Source organism: Neovison vison, chromosome 3 (assembly GCF_020171115.1).
Source record: "Neovison vison isolate M4711 chromosome 3, ASM_NN_V1, whole genome shotgun sequence".
Lineage (NCBI taxonomy): Eukaryota > Metazoa > Chordata > Mammalia > Carnivora > Mustelidae > Neogale > Neogale vison.
In genome coordinates, this window is record NC_058093.1 from 70,145,603 (window position 1) to 70,167,911 (window position 22,309).

General features: G+C 35.3%; 1 protein-coding gene across 1 annotated transcript in view; it reads right to left on the minus strand.

Annotated features, from left to right (window-relative positions):
* Positions 1-22,309, minus strand: part of SP3 (Sp3 transcription factor) — a 56,695-nt gene that overhangs the window by 26,117 nt on the left and 8,269 nt on the right. The window contains exon 4 of the mRNA XM_044242356.1: positions 20,421-21,780. Coding sequence (XP_044098291.1) covers positions 20,421-21,780 — 1,360 coding nt within the window. The remainder of the gene's footprint in view (positions 1-20,420; positions 21,781-22,309) is intronic.

A 22,309-nucleotide genomic window follows, 5' to 3' on the forward strand; every position in this document is an offset into this window, starting at 1 on the left:
ATTTTACACTTATTCACATATTAATTCAGTCTAGCCACAATTTAAGTGCTTAACTGCATCAGGGGAACTAGAAATATTATATTACAAATATAAAGCAAAATTAAGTTGTAGTAGCAAGCAAGCAAGCCCTGAAATTTCAGTGGTTTATCTTTTTATTCACGTCCAACGTAAGTCAGCTGAGGTTATACTGCATGCTTTCCTCACTTTGGGTTTAAGTCTAGTAGAGTAGTCACTTTGGTATATTTCATCAGCCAAAGTAAGCCAAATGGCTATACCCAACTTGGGTATACCCAGAAAGAAAATCAGAAATATTAGGTAGGTAGCCCTAATGACTACCATATCCATTTTTTGGATTGTATTTATTTTTACTCTGCCTGCCTCTCTGCCTACTTGTGATCTCTCTCTGTGTCAAATAAATAAATAAAATCTTTTAAAAAATGCAAAAAAAATAAAGTAGTAAGCTACTTCTACAACTAGCTAGTTAAAACTCGAACCCTAAAAAGGATACATATAGTTATGTAACATATAGTTGAGGAACATAACTTTCTCTTCAACAAGGTTTCTGAACCTGGTAAAAGCAACTGAAAAGATATGACTAGAACTCAAATACTATTCCCTTTACTTCCTTTTGGCAAACAAGTACTTCAAATCTTCTTTAACTTTTTTTTTTTTTTTTTTTTTTTCTTCTTTAACTTCTTGTACCAAGCCTGATTATGGCTGCTGAAACAAGTACAGGCTGAAAAAAAAATTAAATGGGAGAGGAAATGCCAAATTCCTCATAAATGGGGTGAAAGAAAAATGAGACAAATAATATTATTTGAAACTCGGGATATCTTTACGATTTTTCAAAAAGATTTCCTTATCATCTTTGTGAGTTAACTTGCTACCATTAACACTGTAACGTAAAAATCAAGTGTCTATTTATTTAACCAAAATATAAGGTATTACTATTTCAAGCCCAACGTTTTATTTTCACAGGTTTAAGGCTAAAACCCTCTTCTTCCAACAGATAAACACTTAAATTCTATTCTAACTTCACATAAGCATCCAAAGAAGGAGTTTTAGCGTATTTTAGGACCCAAGATAATGGCTGGATTAGATGAAATAGTGGGAACTAAAGAGTATCACAGTGAGTTAGTTATATGTGGTAGGCTATAGAAAACCATCACAAGGAGGGGCTTATGTAAGTAAGACAGCAAATTTTGCTTAGGAAATAAATGTACTTGTATATATGTGGACTGATTTCATATAGAATTTAGTTCCTCTTTACAAAATCTTTGAAGTCTGGTGTTTTAACTTATTAAGAGTGTAGAATAAAATAAGCTCTTTTAAAGTAAAGCAAAGGGGATAACAGAACTGATAAGCAATCTAGGTGGATGCTTTTCTGAGGGAAAATAATCAAACAATGCTAAATCCCAAACCATAAAACATCTGAAAACATCTGAAATCAAATCTATGGAATCCAAACTAAATTATCTGATGCCAGAAATCAGGAGAGAGATAAATGTTTATCTTTCTGCTAACCAAAGAAATTATCACCCAATAAAACTTTTTTTTTTTAATTTATTTGAGAGAGAGAGAGAAGCAGCAGAGGGGGAAGGAGAAGCAGGCTCCCCCCACGCACCCACCCCGTCAAGCAGAAAGCACAATGTGGGGCTCAATCCCAGGACCCCAGGATCATGATCTGAGCCAAAGGCAGACATTTAACCCACTGAGCCACCCAGGCGCCCCTCGCCCACTAAAATTTTATAATCCTACAAGAATGTCCTAGAAATGGTAGAAAATACACGTGGTTTTCTACAGGTTTTATTGATGCTAACAAGCAGCTAATTTATACTCCCCATCCCTAAAAATCTCCCAAACACCTTTTTTTTTTTAAAATAAATAAATAAATAAATAACTCTCTTGTTCAGTTTTATCTACTCTCATGACTTCATGTCCATCACCTCTATAGAATTCCAGTTCTTCATCTCTACTACCAACAGTCATTTCAACCTAAAATTACAAATTCAATCCATTAAAACTGCTTTTCCACTGTGCCTGGGTGGCTCAGCTGGTTCTAACAGCATCTGCCTTTTCAGGTCATGATCCTGGAGTGCTGGGTTGTAGTCAGGTCTCCGCCACACCCCCCACCCTCCCACCCCCGCCCCCGCACCACAGAGCTCCTTGCTCAGCAGGGAATCTGCTCCTCCCTCTCCTCTGCCTCTCCCCCTGACTAGTTCTCTGTCTCTCAAATAAAATCTTCAAAAAACAAAAATTAAAAAAAAACAAAAAAACAAAAACTTTGCTTCCCCCAGATCAGTTTCCCTTCCCAACTCTTGCCAACAACATGACTTTTTTTAAAAAAAAACAACAACAAAGGACTAATCCTTTATTTCCAATAGCTAATCACCAAATCTTATGGATTTGCTTCTTGAAATGTCTAGCATTTTATTCCTGTATAACTGAAATAGTATGACACTTATGAAACAACTAAGTATTTCTCACTCCCTGTCCAAGCTGTTACTATGAACAAGGCTCAGTAATCCAAACATCACAGGATTTCTGACACCCAAATTAAGTCCCATGTTACATATTAAATTTCTTTTTTAGAAACTTAGCAATCCAAAAACAAACTACCAAAAAACAACTTAGCCATCCATAACGTTCCCTAAATAAAAACAGGAGAGAACAAGACCTATATTTCCCAAAGCTTTTTAGTAAAGAATACTCAAATATATACAGAATTAGAACAAGGTAATAAAGCCCAATGTACCCATCACCCAATTTCAACAATCAACTCTGGGACAATTCGGTTTTTCTCTATCTACACTGCCTCCATATTATTTTGAAACAAATCCCAGGTATAACATTTCATCCACAAATACTTCAGTAAGTATTGCTCAAAGACAGAGAACTTATACTTTTAAAATCTTTCACCGTGTTATTCTTAAAATACACAAAACCTATAGTGTTTTGTTTTTTGTTTTTTTGTTTTTTTAAAAAGGGACTTCAGCTTCAGGCAGTCACTTAATTCTTCTAAACTCCCTTATACTCAGTCACAACTAAGTCTAAAACTTGCTTCTCTTGGCTCCCCCCACCCACAGGTTTATAGGTTGGTTTCTGAAACATAATTCTTAATGTCGAGTCTCTGAAAAGCTACAAGTTTAACCAAACTACACAACTCAGAGTGGTATGAAATAAGCAACTATCTTGCATCCCAAATATCTGAACAAAGTTAATTATTTGAGAAGCAAACAGGTAAAATTTACCTTATATATTACCACAGAAATCTGTTTATTCTGTATCTACTACTGATATTTCTTCATTTATTCATTCTCAATAAAAGCAGATAGAAATGAGTAAGAAATTAGTGGGAATTTGAAATTTAAAAAAAAATAAAGATGCATTCTACACTGGGGGAAAAAAAAAGATTAAGAAATGACCGCTGAATTCCAAAAGAAGATGGTAGTAAACAAGCAATAATTTAAAGGAGGCAGGAGTCACAAAAGGCTAATGTACCCATGGGACAAGGTAGCACCTAAGCAAAATCTTCAAAGATGTTCAACCAGGTTTACTCCTCTCTGCTCCTGAAATACTGTAGTTTAGTAGTAGTATACCATTACCATGTAGTATTACAGTCTTCTACACATCTGCTAATCCAATGGTTCTCAAAGGGAAGAGGGAGTTTTGCCCTCCTGGGGACTTTTGACAATGTCTGAAGCCATTTTTTATTGTCGTGACTATAAGGAAGGGAGTGCTAACTGACATCGAGAAAAAGAGGTGAGGGATGCTACTAAACATCCTAAAATGCACAAGGGAGGGACGCCTGGGTGGCTCAGTGGGTTAAGCGTCTACCTTCAGCTCAGGTCATCATCCCAGGGTCTGGGGATGAGTCTCACATGGGGATTCTTGTTCAGTAAGGAGCCTGCTTCTCCACTCGCCCTGCTTGTGCTCTCTCTGACAAGTAAATAAATAAAATCTTTTAAACATATAAAAAATTTTTTTCCATTAAAAATTAAATGCACAGGAGACCCCTACAACAATCAATCATTAGGCCCAAAATATCAGTGATGTGGATACTGAGAAACTGGTCTAACCTATTAGATTACGAAACTTTAGTACATCTTTGTATCCCCAACAACTGGCCCAGCACAAACTCTCTTCACTATCTGTGTGAACTCAACTGACTTCAATTTAAAGGCAATGGAATACAATTTTACATTATCAATTATACCACAATACTGCTGAAATAAAAAAAGTTAATACAGAAGTCAGTGAAGAAGACAATAGAGAAGTTAAGGAAATCAACAGCATGACCTCTGTTTAGGGAAGAGAACTTACGTAAATAAAGAATATATTAGAACCATTTTCCAGTATCTTCCAAAACTTAAAATCCATATACTATAATCTCTACTCCAGAATTTTGCTTTTAGATATATATCTTTCAGATATACATACTTTCTCTAAGAGAAAAAAGAACATATATATATATATGGATATTCACAGCAATATTACTGAAGTATGACTGAAAATAAATACCCATCAATAAGGATCTTAATAAATGAATGACAAGGATATTTGTTCAAAAGAATACTGTTGTTGCCATTGCTAAGAATGTGAGAGCTTTATATTTGTGGTATGAAGAGATCCAACATAAAAATTTCAAATGCAGAAGCATGGGGATAGCATGGTATAATTCCAAGAATGGTAGAGAATATATATATGTTAATGTTTGTACATGTATCATTCCACTACAGATATTCCATACCCTGCAGGGAAGAAAAGGTATCATCAATACTTCAATAATAAACGAAAAAAAAAAAAACAAAAACAAAAAACAACAACTTGGTAATGATGGCTATCTCTAAGATAGGGAACTAAGGGGTTAAAATAAGGAGGGAAGGAAAAGAACTTTTCAATAATTATCCTTTTACACTTTCTGAATTTGTGCCTTATGCCGGTTCTACTTATTCAAGAAACACATTTTTTTAAAAGGACTTTAAATGCACTGGGGAAAGACTGAGGTATGGAAAAAGATTAAAATGTTATAAACCATAGCCTAGAACAGTAAAAGCCAGACTAACAATATGAGAATGGCGAAGAATAGATCACAAAAATATGGCAGAGATAAAACCAAGAGGACTTAGAACTCTCTTTTTTTTTTTTTTTAAAGATTTATTTATTTATTTATTTGACAGAGAGAGAGATCACAAGTAGGCAGAGAGGCAGGCAGAGAGAGAGAGAGGAGGAAGCAGGCTCCCCGCTGAGCAGAGAGCCGGACGCAGGACTCGATCCCAGGACCCTGGGATCATGACCCAAGCCGAAGGCAGCGGCTTAACCCACTGAGCCACCCAGGCGCCCCAGAACTTTCTATAGGTTAACAGAGAAGAGTTAACCCTGCACCAGCATCCAAGCTGCTAAAAGTACTGAAGAAAAAAAAAAACACAATTGTGCTAATTACTCAAGTGGGCACCCAGTAAACCCTGCAATTCTTCATTTCATCAGTAATTTTACTTTCTAATTCTCTCAGATAACCATTTCATATCTTCTTCCTTCTTAAATTTCTATCACCTGACCTCCTCACCCATCTAAGCTTGTTTCTTACTATAAAAGGAAATTAGAAGCAATATAACAAAAATTAATTTATCTTCCTACCAACACATCTTCATCTCCAAAGCTCTATCTTACACCCTTTGTGTTAAAACATGATTATCCCTACTTTCATCAGTGGCCAGCCCCTACACTTGGGTCCTATATTTCATCTTACTTGGCCTCTTAAAAATTTTCCTTTATTATACCTTCTTTCTGCATCATCAATTTTTCACTCTTTATTAAGACATTCTCAAGAATGTCTCGACCTCAAGTCCACCTCCACCTACCATCTCCTATTTCAAAATTCCTCTTAACAGAAAAAAACCTTAAAATATTAGTCTGTAATTACTATCGGTACTTCCTCTTCCCTTAATCTCCTTTTCAGTCACTCTATTCAGGTCTTTCTCACCAGCACTCCATTGAAACCACCTGTCACCAACAATCAGAATCCCCTTTCTCTGTACTTTATATACCCTCCAGAATATCTGAAAAGTTAAGAACTCTCTCCTCCATTCTTAAGCATTTATTCTCTTGGCTTCCTGGATATCACTCTCTCCTGGAAGTTAATTCTATTTCCTTTGCTGGCACCTCCTCTAATTCTCACCCCCTAAATGCTAAAATATATGGGATTCAGCTCCAAGGATTTCCCTCAATTTTGGCTGTTTTAAGTTTCAGTTACTGAATTTCTATTTGGTTCTTTTACAAACCTGCCATGTCATTATTGTTATAGTCTCTAACTCTGTTAAAAAGTGCTAAAGATTGTCTATAGACCTAGACCACAATAAATAGTTTGTGTTGGTCTATGGAGAATTCTAGTATCTAGAGTTTCAAAAAATCTTATTTCTGTTGTCTGCCGGTTCTCACTCATGCTGTTTGATCTTCTCCTCATATGCCCTGTTACCTTTGATTCTGTGCTCAACATTACATTAGAAAAATCTAGGAAAATAATTGGACATTCAGAATGACACTATTTTCCAATCCCTTCTCTAGCTATATTCTTTCTCTACTACATTATTAATTTCCAAGCCAGCTGCACCTCAAAATCACTTGGGGACTTTTAAAATAGATCTTTCCTCAACCTCATGCATGGCAATTAAATTAGAACTGGGAAGAAGGTGAGCACAAGTTGTTGGCATTTTTTAAAAGCTCCCTGTCAGAGCTTGTCATGCAGCCACCAAATAAGATTTCATCCTGTCACATCTATACATTAACGACTCCCAAAATTTCATCTCTAGCCTAACAGAGTATCCAACTGTTTACCTAGGCCATCCACTTGAATATCTAATAACCATTTCATATTTAACAAAGCCAAAACAGAAGTCCTAATTCTCCCTTTAACCTACCCTTGCCCAGACTTTCCTTATTACAAGCCTAGGCAAATTCAGTATCCTCTTTTGCCTAATTTTTACACGAACCTTGTGCTGACTTCTGCCATTCCAACTCCCACCCACCCCACCTGCCACAAGGATCTGCCAGAGTGATCTTTTAAAACATAAATAAAATGGCATCATTTCTATACTCAACATTCTCCAGGTTTTCCTATTAAAAAGATAAATAGGGGTGTCTGGCTGGCTCAGTTTGTAGAGCATAGGACTCTTGATCTTGGAAGTAGTGAGTCTGAGACCCATCCTGAGATTACTTAAAAATAAAATCTTTAAGGGGCACCTCGGTGGCATAGTCAGTTGAGCATATGACTCTTGCTTCTGGCTCAGGTCATGATCTCAGGGTCATGAGATCAAGCCCCACTCTGTGGGCTCCATGTTTAGTGTGGAGTCAGCTTGGGACTCTCTCTCCCTCCAACCCTCATCACAGAGCTCTCTCTCTCTGGAATAAATAATCTTAACTAAATAAAGAATATCTTAAAATAAATAAAAATCCAAATACCTTACCATGGCCTATATCATCCGGCCCCTGCCTACTTCCAATCTCATCTTCCAACACCTCTCACTTAATAAACGCCAACTACCTTAATTCATTCCCTCTTCCAGGAATACTCTTCCCTCTAGATCTCAGTAACAGGCTCCTTTCTTAATGTTCAGATCTGTACTTCAATTCCATTTCCTTTTAAGGAGGTATTTCTTAAGCATCCTACCTAAGATAACCACCATCCTCCATAGTTCTTCCATGTTCCCTACAACTCCATAATGCCACTTCATTTTCTTCACAACACTAATTATCTAAAATTACTTTTGCTATTTGTCTTCATCCACTGAAACACAAAATTCATGAGCATGAAGACTGTCTCTTTACTACTGCAAGAACCTAAAAAACATTACTTGGAATACTTCAGCACACCCTCAAGCATCTGTTGACTGAATGATGATGACAGACTGCTCTACGGCTCTTATCTAGGTTGCTGGGAGGATGATGTTACTATTTATCAGAGGAGAATTTTTGAGATTTATGAAAAGCACCACAAGTCAAATACCCTCATAAAATAAAGCTGAATACAAAAACTATTCCAAGAACCACTAAAATGACCAAGTATTTTAGAGGCTGGCTTTAATAAAGTTATTCTCTTAGATTAAAATATGACACTATAGGGCACCTGGGTGGCTCAGTGGGTTAAGCCACTGCCTTCGGCTCAGGTCATGATCCCAAGGTCCTGGGATCGAGCCCCGCATCGGGCTCTCTGCTCAGCAGGGTGCCTGCTTTCCTCTCTCTCTCTGCCTACTTCTGATCTCTGTCAAGTAAATAAATAAAATCTTAAAAAAATAAAATATGACACTATAAATCACGGTATGAATGAAAGCATACTAACAAAAATCACACATTAGGTTATTTCCATTCTGTTATATCCAGAATTCTAACTTGCATTATTACTGCTGGCTATGTTATGGAATAATTTCAGTTACTAAGATTGGCTATACTATTTAAAAAATAAATATTTAAAAATAGACATGAGCAGCCATTTGTTAAAGATGTATCTCATGAGGAGCATCTGCATGGCTCAGTCCATTAGGCTTCTGACTTTTGATTTTGGCTCAGGTCATAATCTCAGGGTCAGGAGATCAAGCCCCACATCCACCTCCCCCAAGTGTGAAACCTGCTTGAGAATTTCTCCCTATCCCTGTCTGTGTGCATGTGCATGTGTGCTCTCAAAACAAAAACAAAAACAAAATATATCAAATGAGTTCAATTAGTTGACCTCTATAATACATGATTTAAACTTTATAATTACATCAGAACAATACTATTATATTTACCAATGTTAAAGATATAGGAGATTGCTTTAAGTATCATCATCAAAGAATTACTCATGGATGTATGAGTGCTGTATTTTCATAGAATACTAAGAAAATAAAAAGTGTTACCAAAAACACACATTAAAGGTGATTTTATTTGAAAGGTATATAATATATTCTAGGTATTTTTCTAGATATAAAAATTATAAATCTGAATTCCCAATGTCTTGCAGAAACTCTTAAATTCTATCAGATGACCATATATCAATAAAAACAACCTCGAAAACTATGCTTCAACGTTTCTAAATTTTTTGCTAAAAAGAAATCTAGTTAAGAGGGGCCTGGGTGGCTCAGTTAGTTAACCATCTGGCTCTTGGTTTCAGTTCAGGTCATGATCTCAGGGTCATGAGATCAAGCCCTGTGTTGGGCTCCCCGATCAACAGGGAATCTGCTTAAGATTCTCTCTCTCCAGCTCCCCATCTCCTTCCCCTGCTTGAGCTTGTTTGCTCTCAAACAAATAAATCTTAAAAAAAAAATTTAGTAAGAACTTCCATGTACCCAAAACTCAGCATGCCCAAACTTAAAGGCAAACAAATGGAGAAAATATTTGTGGTAACAAAAGATTAATGACCTTAACATATAAAAATGTCTTAAAGGAAAAAAAAAGTTACAAATTAATGGGGGCAAAACATATAAAAACCCATGGAATCACATGACAAAACAGAAACAGCCCATAAACAGGCAAAAATGTTCAAGTTCACCAATAATAAATGAACACATTAGATTCCATTTATATTCTCCAAAACTTTGCCCATTTGATAAAACGATATACCAGTATGAATAAAGTATGGAAAACCTGATACTCCTACAACTCTGGTGGAAGAGCATTTATGCAAAATATAGAAAAGCCTTAAACAATTAACATTCTTTAACCTAATAACAATTCCACTTCTAGTACTTCTGCTTAAGAAGTAATTAAAAATGTGAGCAAAGATTTCTATGTAACAGAAAAAATGAGAACCTCAACACCTGACAACAGAGGATTAGTTAAATCATGAAACATCCATACAAAAATACTTAGTAATGAAACCAAATAATAGAAAATTACTGTGGGAAAATACACACAATACATTGTTTGGAAAAAAGCTACATAGTTGTTATGTATATAACCTCAATTTTATCATGACATTTAATAGTATATAATATACACAGAAAAAAGACTGAAGATTATATAGCAGAATACTAGCAAATAATTTACCAACTTAACTGGCTGTGGTATTACTAGTACCTTTTTCCTGTTTCCTTTTCAGAACTGTTCTGAATTTCTGTATCTATGATTTTTTTTCCTTGCCACATTTCTTCTCCTTTTCTATTTTTTCTTTTTTTTTTTTTAAGAATATTTATTTATTTATTTGACAGAGAGAGAGAGAGAGAGAGAGAGATATCACAGTAGACAGAGAGGCAGGCAGAGAGAGAGAGAGAGAGAGAGAGAGGGAAGCAGGCTCCCTGCTGAGCAGAGAGCCCGATGCGGGACTCCATCCCAGGACCCCGAGATCATGACCTGAGCCGAAGGCAGCAGCTTAACCCACTGAGCCACCCAGGCGCCCCTCCTTTTCTATTGCACTGATAATTTTCTACCTCCTGCCCCAATCTACAAGTTAAGAATTGCATTTTTATTCTCTTGATACTTACATCAAAATTTAAATTTCTGCCAAAAACAAAAACAAAAAACAAAATACAAAACCCAAACTGTTTCTCTATTAAGACTACTCTAAAAATGACAAGGACTTTTACCCACACCTGGATTCCTCTGTTTTCATCTTTAGCATTCCATTTCTTCTTCAACAATATAAACATTAACTACCAAGAAGAACTGCTATATATTAAAACACAATTGATGAGTTCATAATGATATTCCAAAAAAATAAGACTCTGATAGAAGCCAGGATAACAACTCATTCCAAAAACATAAATAAAAGGAATGAATTTAATAGTTTATCCTGCCTTTCTTGTACAAACTGTACTTTTGGATAACCAAATAGCTAATGAGGTAAAGTTTTTGCTGGAAGATTCAAAGTTATAACACAAAAGGATTCAGAATTTAGAAAAACCACCATTTTACAAACCTAAATGAAATAATGAATCCAAATGACAATGAAAAGCTGGTAAAACATTAGTTGAAAAGCAGAGCACTAGAGGCACACCAACCAATAAAATATACAGTCCCTGTTTAAATCCTAATTTGAACAAACTAATTCAAGTATTTAAAGGCCTTTAAAGTTTTTCAAAAATTTGTAACTGAAGTATAATAGACAGTGTTTTATTAGTTTCAGGTATACAACATATTGATCTGACAATTCCATACAATACTCAATGCTCACCACAATTAGTACCATCTGACACCATACGTTATTACAATATTACTATTTTATACTCCCTATGCTGTACTTTCATCTCTATGACTTAACTTATTTTGCAACTGGAAGTCTGTACCTCTTAATCCCCTTCAACTATTAAGACTTTTTTTAATCAATTGGGGAAAACTAAACATTGAGAGGATATTGGGTAGTATTAAAGGATTACTAGAAATATAGGGTATAGTAAATAATGGTACTGTGTTTCTATTTTTTTTTTTTAAGATTTTATTTACTTATTTGACAGAGAGAGAGATCACAAGTAGGCAGAGAGAGAGAGGAGGGAGCAGGCTCCCCGCTGAGCAGAGAGCCCGATGTGGGACTCGATCCGAAGGCAGTGGCCTAAACCACTGAGCCACCATTCATCAGAGCAGGTCTCAAACATTTAACTCTTCAAAACTCATTATCACTTTAACTTAAAAATTGCTGAGGATGTCAAGGAACTTACGTTGTGTGAATTATACCTATTTGCCAGAGGACAGGGTAAGGGAGAAGGGCGAACTACAAAGTGGCTCATGGGAACTGGAAGGAATGATGAAATGATACTGTATCCAGAGTAAGGCGGTGATTATATAACTGCACGTGGTTGTCAAAATGTAGAGAATTATGCATTAAAAACGATGAATTTTACTGCATGTAAATTATGCCTTTATAAAAAATGGGAAAACTTGTTTAAATATTTGAACACTTCAAAGGGCTTTGTTTACATAAGTAGATATATATATATACATATTACCATATTAGGAATCAAAACGGAAAATTTTAAAGCTGTATTTACTAAATTTAAAATAACATTCAAATAGTATCTAAGTAACATTTTAATGGAGAATAGATTTTCAAAAAGTAAAAACAATAGGAAGTTTTTGCAAATCTCTTTTAATATCTAGCTTATTAGTAAACAACTAGATCCTCCTATCAGCTGCTTTGTTCAATCTGTTGTGTTATCACACATCGTATAGCCTCAGGAAAACACAACAGTAAAAAAGGCAAATAATACCTTAGTAGTATTATGAAAACAGCTATGACCTCACAAAAAAAGGGCCCCAGGTGCTCCCAAACCAAAAACTGAACATTCCATCAGTATTTCTGGGTAAAATTATACAATTCTGAAATTCTACTTTAAAATGCTCCAGCAAGAGGGACCCCTGTGTGGTTCAATAGGTTGATCTCAGGGTTGTGGGACTGAACCCCGTGGAGGGCAGTGCTTGGCAAGGAGTCTGCTCGAGATTCTCTCCCTTTCCTTCTCCATCTCCCTTCCCCTCTACCCGCCTCCTCTCCCCACACATGCACACACACCCTCTAAGAAATACAATCATCAAAAATAAATAAATAAAATACTCCACCAAGAATAAAATTTTAAATGGCAGAAACAGAGGAAACAAGAATGACAGAATACTAATAAATGTTGAAGCTGGGAGGTAATTACATTAAGGTTCATTATACATTTTTCTACTTTTGTATCTTTGAAATTTCCTACAACTTTTAAAGTTACAAGTATTTTGTTGTCAGTGAAACGGATTAATTCTGAGTGCCTGGGTGGCTCAGTTAAGTGTCTTGCCTTTGGCTCAGGATGATCTCAGGGTCCTTCTGGTTTCTCCCTCTCCCTCTGCCCTTCCCCCCTGCTCACACTCTATCTAATAAATAAAATCTTTTTAAAAATTAAAAAATAAACTTAATTTTTTAGCCACTTCTCTGATCACTATTATTTCCTCATTTCCCATTCATTTCCTCTGGTAACATTTTTCCACTTAATCCTTCAGTAGTTAGTTTAGTAAGGGTCTTTGAAATAGTAAACTCTCAGGCCTTGAATTTAAATGTCTTCACTACATCCTAACCCTTGAGTAGAAGTTTAATTGCACAATGAATTCTTGGCTGCTGGTTATTTTCTGCTGGTACTGTGAAGATATTACTAAATCATCTTTTGGGATCTGTGCATGTGGCTGATGACAGATTTGTAGGTCTGTAATCTCTTTGTAAATAATCTTTTCTTTCTGCTAAATTTAAGATTACCTTTCTCCAAATTTTAGGGGTGAATTTATTTCTGTTTATCTTAATACTCCGAAGTAAGATTTTCATCTGCAAACTGGATTTCTTCAACACAACATTCTCCTCCATTATCTCAACAAATACTACCTGTCGTGCCATTCACTCTAGTCTCTTTTTCTAAAATTTCTACGTTAGTGGCTCTCAATCTATCTTTCAAGTCTCTTAACTACTCATTCATTATCTCTACGCTGTATTTTGGGCTAATTCCTTAGTATATTACTATTGACTCACTCTTTTTCTAGGTCTAGCCTAAAGTTGTCCTGTTTCCTCCTTCCTTTCACTCCTCCACAAATTTCTCTATTTCCTCTAAAACAATGCTGACAAGACACACAATTACCAGTAAAAAAAGAAAAAGCACTGTCAATTAAACATTGACATGCCATGGATTGTAACGCCTACTCCCGATTTCAGAAATATCAGTATGTTCACCAATGTGTGTTTTCGAAACAAATGTTTCTCATTTCTAGGATTTCTGATTGTTTCTTTTACATACCTACTTTTGCTTTACAACTTCTTTTCTAAAAATGCTACACCTTTATCTGATTGACAATCAAAAACATAATGATTAAACCCTTCCAAACCTTGTTCTTTAATACAACATTAATTCATTTCCAAATTGTTGATTTTTTGGCTATCTTTCATAGATTTCATGTTTATCACATATTTTGGAATTTTGGTTTTCAGGCTTGAGTAAAATTTTCCTCTGTATTACAGCTCCATGTCTGGAATTTTTACAAGTGCTTCTTCTATCAAGTCTCTCTAGCCCCAGTGCAGACCCAGGTTTTATACTGGCTTTAGAGAAAATACTGGAGATATCACAAATCCAGACACTGAGCTAAGAATTCAATGCTTCAGACTGGTTCACATGCCAATCACAAGTTGTGTTCCTGTCCTACTTCCTTGCGTTCTCTTCTCATCTGTAAGTGTAAGCCTCATTTAAGCCATACCTTTGAGTAACATAAAGCAGCACCATTTTTTTTTTTAAGCTCCCCTTTAACACAAGGGAGCACTACTACAGCTTGGTTTTAAACAGTGAACCTGACTGATCCTTGGCTCTTCCTCATATTGGGTTACTTTTATCTATATTAACAGATTATTAAATAGGCTATAATTCCTGACCTAAATACTTAGCTGGTATGTTCATCCTATTTAAAAAAAAGGTAAAAAGTAAACAGGATAAAAGACTGTAGAGGCAATATAATTAAATTACAGTATTAAAAACATATACACCAACTTTGATTCCTGAGAGATTATAGAGATTTCCACTTTCTACATTAAAATTTTCATGTTTTTATTCTCCATAACAAACATCGTTTACTTTATAACCAGATAAAGTGAACTTTAGTAAAGTACAGAAAATACACAATTATGATAACACTAAAATTGAATGAACAAAAAAATACTGTTGAGAAAATCAGAATATGAATGATTTTCTCAAGCTCTGAAATAAAAATTTTAGAAATTTTTAGAAAAAAAATTTTTTAATTTAGTGAAAGAACATGGAATGCATATACAGTGTACAGATTCCCAAACAAAGAACTAAGAATTAAAACAAAGCAGGATATACTATACAATACCTAACTAAAAGGTTCTCAGGTTGTATTTAATAATAAAACTTTGAGGTCTACATAAAACAATAGCTAGATTGGTCCCCTATTTGTGTAAGAAGGCTAAAAGATCTACCAATCACTTTGAATCATCATGGATGGCATTCATTTTTTCCCATTCTTTCTTTAGCTCTAAAAATACAGCATTTTCACCATATACTCTGCTTTTCAACCATTAGGTTTGGCCTTTTAGCAGTATTTGTACATTCCTATCATCAGCCAGTTCTGACAAGTGATTTCTTAGACAAAACCAAAAACCAATACATTTATTTTGTTAGAATCGCCAATAAAGATGTTCCAGAAGACAGTACCTCCACTTACCATGAAAAAAATACATAAGGCTAGTTAGTATCTTTCTCCAGAAAGTGAAAAAAAACAAAAAAACAAAAAACCTGGTATAAATTAAATTGCAGAACATCAAGTCAGTGTAGCATAGAAAAACAACAATCAGAAAAACCAAAAAAACAAACAACAACAACAAAAAAAGACCCAACCAATCAAAACCCCAAAGGCTGTTGTGAAAAGCTCTGGGCCAGTTTCCTTCCCTACCCAAATGTTAGAATGGTAACAGGATTACTGCAAGAAAGAATTACATCAGATGATATATCTAAAAACACCTATAAAGTAGCTGACACATCTCTCTCCCTTTTGCTCTTAAATATTTAAATTAACTACAAAAGTTTTAAAAAATCAAACTTTTAAAAAAAAGATTTTATTTATTTGACAGACACAGCAAGAGGGAACACCAGCAGGGGGAGTGAGAGAGGGAGAAGCAAACTTCCCATTGAGCAGGGAGCCTGATGCTGGGCTGGATGCCAGGACCCTAGGATCGTGACCTGAGCTGAAGGCAGACACTTAATGACTAAGCCACCCAGGCACCCCCAAAATCCAACTTTTTGTAATGCTTCCATTCACTGTTAATTTTAAAAAGCACAGCTACCAATTAGTCCACAACCAAACGTCAGGTTTTTTGCTCTAAAGTAGTAATGATTTCCATAAATCTTCCTACTACCTGAATTTTAAATATTCCTAGTCCTAAAGGACAAACTTATACTCATATAAAACAAAAACTTGTAAAGGACTAAAATTTGAGAGACTGAGTAAGTCTTGATTTGAACTTTGGGGAAATTTTCTGACTAGAAAAAGCTTTGGAAAGATAGACAAATCCATACTTTGTCTCTTCCTACCACACAGCAATGGTAGACAAAGTAAAACTTCAAAAAGAGAAGTTCTCTAAATCTACATGCATCTTCTCAGTGAAAACAAACAAACAAACAAATATTAACAGTGAGTGGGACACGCTTGGGGCATGATGAGCTGCTCTACCTCCCAAGGAAAATGGGGATCTGGTTTCTAAGGGGTCAGAAGCACTAAACATACCCAACACGGGGAGGGGTCCATAGTCAGACTCACTGCCTTAAACAAGCTGAAGCAGAGGTCATTTTTGTTGAAGGGGAGCTTAAGAAAAACAAAAAGTCAAAGAAATTCCAGAGTCCCAGTAAAAAATCTGGGTCTTCTCATTTATTATGAAAAGTACTACATTATTTCCATGCTTATCAAATACAAAATTCAAACCAATGGTGTAAAAGTGTTAAGCCTTTTCCCTGGGCATACTATGCTCTAACATAGACAAAAAATTTTTATTCTTATTTTCAGGTGAGATACATCTTAAAGTAATTTATCTTGCTTCTTGCCAATTTAAAAAGACAGTACATCAAGGGCAGTTTTCCTATTACCAAATCTTCCCAAAATTAAAATTTCCTGGGTTTCATTATTAAACATGCTATTGTGTACTTTGCAGCATTTGTTCTCATTCTCCTTAACTTTTATTTTCTCAATTTTTTCCCCTAGTCCTTTAAAACTGGGACGAAATTCACATTTAATGGTCTCCCAGAGAACATCCTTATTTTACCCTTCCTTATCACCATTCAATACTAAATTACCACTTTAAAAAGTCCATCTTAAGGGCACTGGTTGGTTCAGTTGGTTAAGCATCTGACTCTTAATTTCAGCTCAGGTCATGATCTCAGGATCATGAGATCAAGCGCCACCTTGGCTTTGCACTGGATGTGGCACCTACTTAAGATTCTCTCTCGTCCCTCTGCCCCAAGCCCACTCGCTCTCTCTCTCTCTCTAAAACACAAAACAAATCTATGTTAAATTTGTAAAGTAAAATTCAAAAAAAATTTAAAGTCCATTTTGTATCTAATTCATACAATGTTGCTATTTTGATAGTATTTTAGAAATAAACTACTGTACTGAAGATCTGGTGCTTTGTAACAATCTAATTCATAAATCCACAAAAATCACAAATAAATCTCCTAGGATTTTTTTTAATATGTATAGATCTCCATAACATTAATTTTGTACAAGCTTAAAAAGCTACCAGCTATATCTTCAGAAATATGCCATTCTATCAGTATTCTCCAACTTTTTGGTCTCAGAACTCCTTCTAAACTCTTAAATATTACTGAGGTCTCCAAAGGCTTTTTTTCATATAGATTATATATTTAGTATCTACCATATTAAAAATTATGAGAATCTATAATTTTCTGTTTTAAGAAAATAAATCCATTGCATGTTAACATAAATTAATGTTCTATGAAAAACTACTATTTTCCAAAAATATAAAACAAAATCTTAATGAGAAGAAAGAGCATGTTTTGCATTTTTGCAGAACTCTTATAAAATGTCTAGTTAAAAGAACACAACTGGAGTCTCATATTTTGCCTCTGCATTCTGTTTGCAGCATGGGGTTTGGGGTGAAGCAGAGAAAGAATAACTACTCCTACAAATATACACAGTTGGAAAAGAGGTAATTTTATTGCCTTTCAGCATTCTTTGATACTATATATCAAACTTGACAAGTGGCAGTTTCTTTATAGGTCAGTTGCAACGTAAAACCTGAAACCATATTGATAAACTTTCCACATGCTTGCTATTGGTCTATCTCAAACTCTGAATGGATCTTTTTACCCCTGCATGATTTTGTACTATGAACTGATATTTGACAACTACTGGTTCACTGAGTTATCATACAGATCTTCCAAATGTTGGTACATTTCTTTATAATACAGTACACTCCCCCAAAAATCCCATTTATTAATATCACCATCCATCTCATCAGAAAAGTATTTTATTAGTAAAAGCTGTCAAACTCATAGTGGCAGTTTTGAGTTTTCCAAAATTCTAATTTTTACTGGAAAACCCAAATCTTATCATTGGTAGCAAATTTTAAAAAAAAGGCTTTTTCCTTTAAGTAACCAGCTCACTTAATTTTTTTTTTTTGAGAAAATATTTGCTCTTAAATACACAAATCTCTCGATAACCAGTTTGTCAGTTTTTCTTTCAAGTTAAAAACAGCCTTTCATGAAAACAGCGTATAATTCACCTTGCAACTTCTACAACTGTACAATCAAAAAATTTTTTCTTAAGACAATCATATCTTACTTTGGCATATAGCAGAAATGCTCTGTTAAAGCATACTTTCCATTTTATCACAAAGAATATTGCAAAGACAAGTAGCGAGAACAGCATATCAAAAATATAGTGAGATACCACTTCACACCCATTAGGATGGCTATAATCAAAAAGAAAGACAATTGTAAAGGTTGGTAGGAATGTAGAGAAATTGGAACACTCAATGGTGTAGTCCCTTTTGAAAAAGTCTGGCAGTCCCTCAAAATGTCAACAGTTACCATACAACCCAGCAATTCCACTCCTTAGTATATACTCACAAGAAGCAAAATCATGCCCACACAAAAACTGTCCACAAATGATCACAGCATTCTTCATAACAGCCAAAAAGGAGAAACACTGTTCCTCAACTGGATATATATACTGCATTTTATTCATTTACCTCACTGTGGAGTATTACTCAGCCACAAAAAAGGAATGAAATACTGACACAGGCTACCATACAGATAAACCTTGAAAATATACTAAAGGAAGGAAGTCAGACACAAAAAGCCACAAAATGTATTATTCCACTGATATGAAATAATAGGCAAGTCCAGAATAGGCAAATCCAAAGAGACAGAAAACAGGTTAGTGATTACCAGGGATTAAGGGGAAGGAGGAAATGAGGAGTGACTGCTGATGGGCTTGAGTTTTTTGGTGAAAAAACTCTAAAATCTGATAGTGGTGATGGCTGTACAAGTCTATAACTACATTTAAAAAACCCACTGAATTATGTACTTCAAAGTGTGAATTTTATGGTATGTGAATATATTTCAGTAAAGCTAATTTTTAGAAAAGGAAATGCAGCACTCAAAAGTCAAGATTTAGTAAAAATAACTATTTTGACTAGTTCATCAAAGTCATTCTTAAGTGAAAACAATATTTTTCTTTTTTAACTACAAATACAGGATCATGAAGACCACAACAACTAGCAAAATAGTTTGGTGCCACTAATCTCATTTATGCTAAGGAACAAGCCATTTTGTGTAAACATCAACACAATGAAAAAGGCAAATAACTTTAGTATTAAGAAAAGTAATCTAACCTCAAGGATCTCTGAGAGGGTCTCCGGGATCCACCAGGAGCCCACAGACCATGCTTTGAAAATGGGTGCTCTAAACCATTGCTTCAGAAGGCGCAAATGCAATTAAAGTCTTGCCAAGTACAGATCTGAGACTTTAGAACAATGCCAATTTTCTAAGGATAGATGACAAATTTCTCCAAAGAAAAAACGTAATCTCTACTGTGATAGGAATTACTTCGATAAATCAAATTCGAGGGTCCTAATATAAGAGCTTGGAATCTTGGACTCAATGGAAGATTATAATAATAACACAGTCATCACAAGAACCCAAATACAAAGAAGGATAAAACTAAGAATTTAGTGCACAACAAAACATTCATAACATGTTATCTAAGTGAACATTAAGATAATGATGATACCATCTCTTTTAAACTATATTATTTAATTTCTGCCAACATTCAAAGAGTAGACTTCTGAAATTTCTACCCATACTATCAATAACAATATATCTAGCACAGTTAAATTTAATATTCACTATACACTTACAGAAATAAACTCTCACAGAATCAAAGAATTTTAGGTCTGGAAAGTACCCTAGGATACAGTTACCTAGTCCCAAATCCCATTTTATATAATGAGAAAACCAAGTTTGCAAGAAAAAAGGAATCTGGCCACAATCACACAGATAGCTAGTGGGTCAGACAACATAAATAGTCTTGGCTCCCAGTGCCATGTTTTCACCATGCCAATCTGACTCCCCAAATATAATGCAAAAGTATTTAATTTACATCACAAGAAGCAAAACCAAGATACCTAACCTGCCAAATAAAAATTTCATAATGCTTAACAATACCAATCAGATATGAAAACATATAAAATTAAGGAAAAACTACAAACATAATTTATGGCAAAATGGAGAAATGAATCCTTGACTTTAAAACTTTCAAGAACAATCTGGAAGACATCGTAATGTCTACTTTTCATACAAACATGGGGAAATGTATCATCACCTGTAAAGATAGCCAGATGTATTGAAAACACCTTAAAACAAAAAATATCCCTATATGTCAACAAATCACTTATCTATGGCATGACATGACTTAAGACTCACCTGCAGGACTGTCAGCATTCTCTCCTGGGTGGAGCTGTATACCAGTAGAATCTATAGAATTTACTGTAACTGTCTGTAGATTTGGCAACTGACCAGTGCTTAGACTAACTGGAGTTGAAGTCAAGGCTCCACCTGCTGCAACTTGACCAAGCGTGAGTGTCTGAACAGGCGTCAAAGTTATTTGTTGGGCAGCAGTATTCTGTATTTGCAAATTCTGCAAGTTCTGGACCCCTTGTACTTGAAATGTTTGCCAAGTTATCTGTCCAGAAGGGGTCACTGTCTGTGCCTGAATTAAAAAGGTTCCAGGATTCAGCTGCAACTGAAGATTTTGCAAAGCCTGTTGTGATATATTCTGACCACTGGCTTGCACACCATGGATTGTCTGTGGTGTAATACCTTGCACAATTTGGGCTTGACTGGTTGGCTGCTGAGACTCCGGAAGTTGTAGATGTTGTACAACAGGCTGTGCTGTAGAAACCTGAATATTCTGAGCCTGTGTCTCTTCAGAAACAGGCGACTGGATATAATTTCCCTGAAGATCTGAAGAATGGACTTGCCCACTAGAAGTAGTCAAGCTATTTGTGTTTTGTTGTAATATACCTGTACTATCTATAGTAACAGGCAATTGTGATGAAGATGATGTTGGCACAAATAAATCTGTATCAGTATTAGTTTCATTAATATCAGGAGAAACCCGCTCACCAGTCCTTTCTGAATTGTCTGAACTATCCATAGCTTGTCCTGTGTTTATCAAATGTCCATCGGCATTAATGCCTGCAGTCATTGTCTGAGAACTGCCCGAGAGTCCCAAAGAATCTAGATCGACACTATTGATTGGTACAAAGGTAATATTTCCTGGCAGACCAAGAGGCACATTAGCAACTACTTGGGTTTGGCCAGGAAAAGATGAACCACCAATTGCAACTCCCTGAACCTGGACTTGACCAGTCTGTGGTATGAGATTCTGGATATTAGCAGGAGGTGTTCCAGAGGCAAGCAAGGTCTGATTAGAGCCAGGAATGATCTGAATTTGGCCACTTTCTTGATTTATACCCCCATTATCTGAAGAGCCTGTGAAGCCAATCTGAACCTGCTGACCATCTGTTGACTGAATCTGTGGTATTACTTGATATTGAACATTGGACACTGTACCATTTGATGAATCTGATCCTGGTGCAACTGAAAATATTTGTTGATTCTGCAAATTCTGAAGGGGAAGGACATACTGCCCACTCGAAGTAGCAGCACCTGGAATCTGTACTAGATTACCAGCTTCATCTTTTATAGTTGTAGGTGTGGCTGACAAAACCTCCCATCGGTTTGGTGCTCCTCCTAACTGCGCAGAAGCCAAATCACCTGTCTGGATAAAGAAAACAAAAAATGTTACATGATATATTATTTGTGGCATATTTAAACCAGTCCTCAAAAAAAATCTAAAAACTGAGAAAAATTCTACTACCTGAAGTTAAAAGTTCTCTTAATTACATAGCAGACTTCAAATACTGAAGCAGTACTACATAAACTACAATAATCATTATTTCCAATTTTGTTAGTTACTGCAAAGATAACTCATGCTATTTGAGCAGGAAAAAAATTTCAATCAGAGTAATCTTTGTTTTACCAACTGGTCTTCTAATTCCTCATCTATGATCTCTAATCCATACGGTTAAAATCAACAGAAGTGTAAGTGGCTAGAAAAGATATGGACAGCTCAAATCAAGTATTATCTCAAACACTGAAGAGTTAAAAATATATATATACAACCTACTAAAATACGTATCACTAATTAGGTACAGTATATTTGTATAAAAAAAGAAACGTAACTAGTACAGTGTTATCAAGTCATCTGAGTTAGAAAAGTCGGTATTTGTATTATTACTGTACACCTT